Raw genomic sequence first — 1409 nt, forward strand, 5'->3', positions numbered from 1 at the left:
ATGAGATGAACTCTCTAAACCTAAAAGTTCTGTCCAAACTTTTGGAAGTCTTGGTCTTTCATCCTTTTCCCCCTTCCAAATCCCCTCTTCCATCCTGCTCCTCATCTCCCCTTTACCTGTTCCAAGAAGATCATCTCTGCCAGTTTGTAGTTCTTTTCCAGCATGGCCAATCGTGCTCGGACCTGATAGAAGTCAGTTCCTTCTCCACCCTACAGGGAAAAGGAGGTTTGGCCATTCAGCGCAGGTGGACACAGGAAGGCAGGAGGACACGGGGGCTAACAGACTTGAGAAGCTAAAGATCTTTAAGGGACTTAGCAGCCTGAGGTTTCACAGGCAATTCCAAAGTGGGTAGGGTGGAAGCTAGAGAGGCTGGGAAAGTAGGAATCAGGGAAGAAAACGAACAGAAACTCCAGCTTGGGAGGCTGAATGAAGCGAGAGGATGATACTTGCATATTCCCTGGACACCTGATCTGCAATCTCATTGGTCTCATGCAGGAATCGAGCTTTTGCCACATGACCCAGAGCAGAAAAGCACCTGCAGCACAGAGGCAACAACACCAGCATTACATTAGTACAGGGCTGTCATTCAGTCACTGGTTCAACACTAGTGGCATCTAGTGTGTGCCGACACTGCTGACCCTCACAGAAAGCCCAAAGAGGCACAGGAAGGTAAAAGCCTTGCTCTCGGGGATTTTCTGTTCCTGTGGAGACAGATAACAGTACACGAGCAAAGATAAGGAGAGAAGAAAAAGTAAAATGGGCAGCTGTCACAGTGGCAGAGACACTGACATTGGCTGGGATTGGGCTACAAGAAGCAGCTAGTCACTGGCCAGGCAAAAATATGCTCACTGCTAAAGTGACAAGTCTGTTAAGGGGGGAACCAAGGGTTTCCTCATTGGATTCCAGGCTTGCCCTGTAAGAGGGAATTCATATCTGGTGCTGTAAAACTGGTCCTGAGTCTGTGACCGGGAAGTCACAGGCCCTAGCTGGGAAGCGACCGCGGTTACTTTTTATAGATGTACATGATGTGCTCACCAGATTGCCCTCCAAATAACTACATCTATGCCCCTCGATCAGAGGCGCTTCAGCGTGTAGTGGCAGATGTAACTGCAGGGACATAACTGGTCAGAGTAATGAGGGTGGGGACTGTTGAATGCTCAGCAGTAAATGGCACATCTGTATCAAAGTTCAGGGGACATCATGGAAGAGGGATGGGAAGAACGTAAGAGTTGGAAGAAAGGGAGGATGTTGTCTTCCAGGTATGACATGGCTCTGCCATGTGGGGACCATAGCCTGTTATGGGGATGGAGACACTCATGAGGCCCTAGCCTTCCCTCAGGATCTAAGGGCAGTTAATGGTTGGTGGGGGAGGGAAAGACTCTTTAGTGGTGTGGCCACTGGTAAGGTGC

The 1409-nt window shown here is 49.5% G+C and overlaps 1 protein-coding gene across 4 annotated transcripts in view; it reads right to left on the minus strand.

Moving 5' to 3' along the window:
- The window catches only part of Ift172 (intraflagellar transport 172), a 15466-nt gene extending 14883 nt beyond the window's left edge, over positions 1–583 (minus strand). For all 4 annotated transcript variants that reach the window (XM_026778109.1, XM_026778108.1, XM_005371381.3 and 1 more), the window contains exons 1-2: positions 451–583; positions 117–209 (exon numbers count right to left, since the gene is read on the minus strand). In XM_026778109.1, coding sequence (XP_026633910.1) covers positions 117–209; positions 451–564 — 207 coding nt within the window. In that variant the 5' untranslated portion in view covers positions 565–583. The remainder of the gene's footprint in view (positions 1–116; positions 210–450) is intronic.
- Positions 584–1409: the final 826 nt, after the last annotated feature.

This window comes from Microtus ochrogaster, unplaced genomic scaffold (genome assembly GCF_000317375.1).
Source record: "Microtus ochrogaster isolate Prairie Vole_2 unplaced genomic scaffold, MicOch1.0 UNK106, whole genome shotgun sequence".
NCBI lineage: Eukaryota > Metazoa > Chordata > Mammalia > Rodentia > Cricetidae > Microtus > Microtus ochrogaster.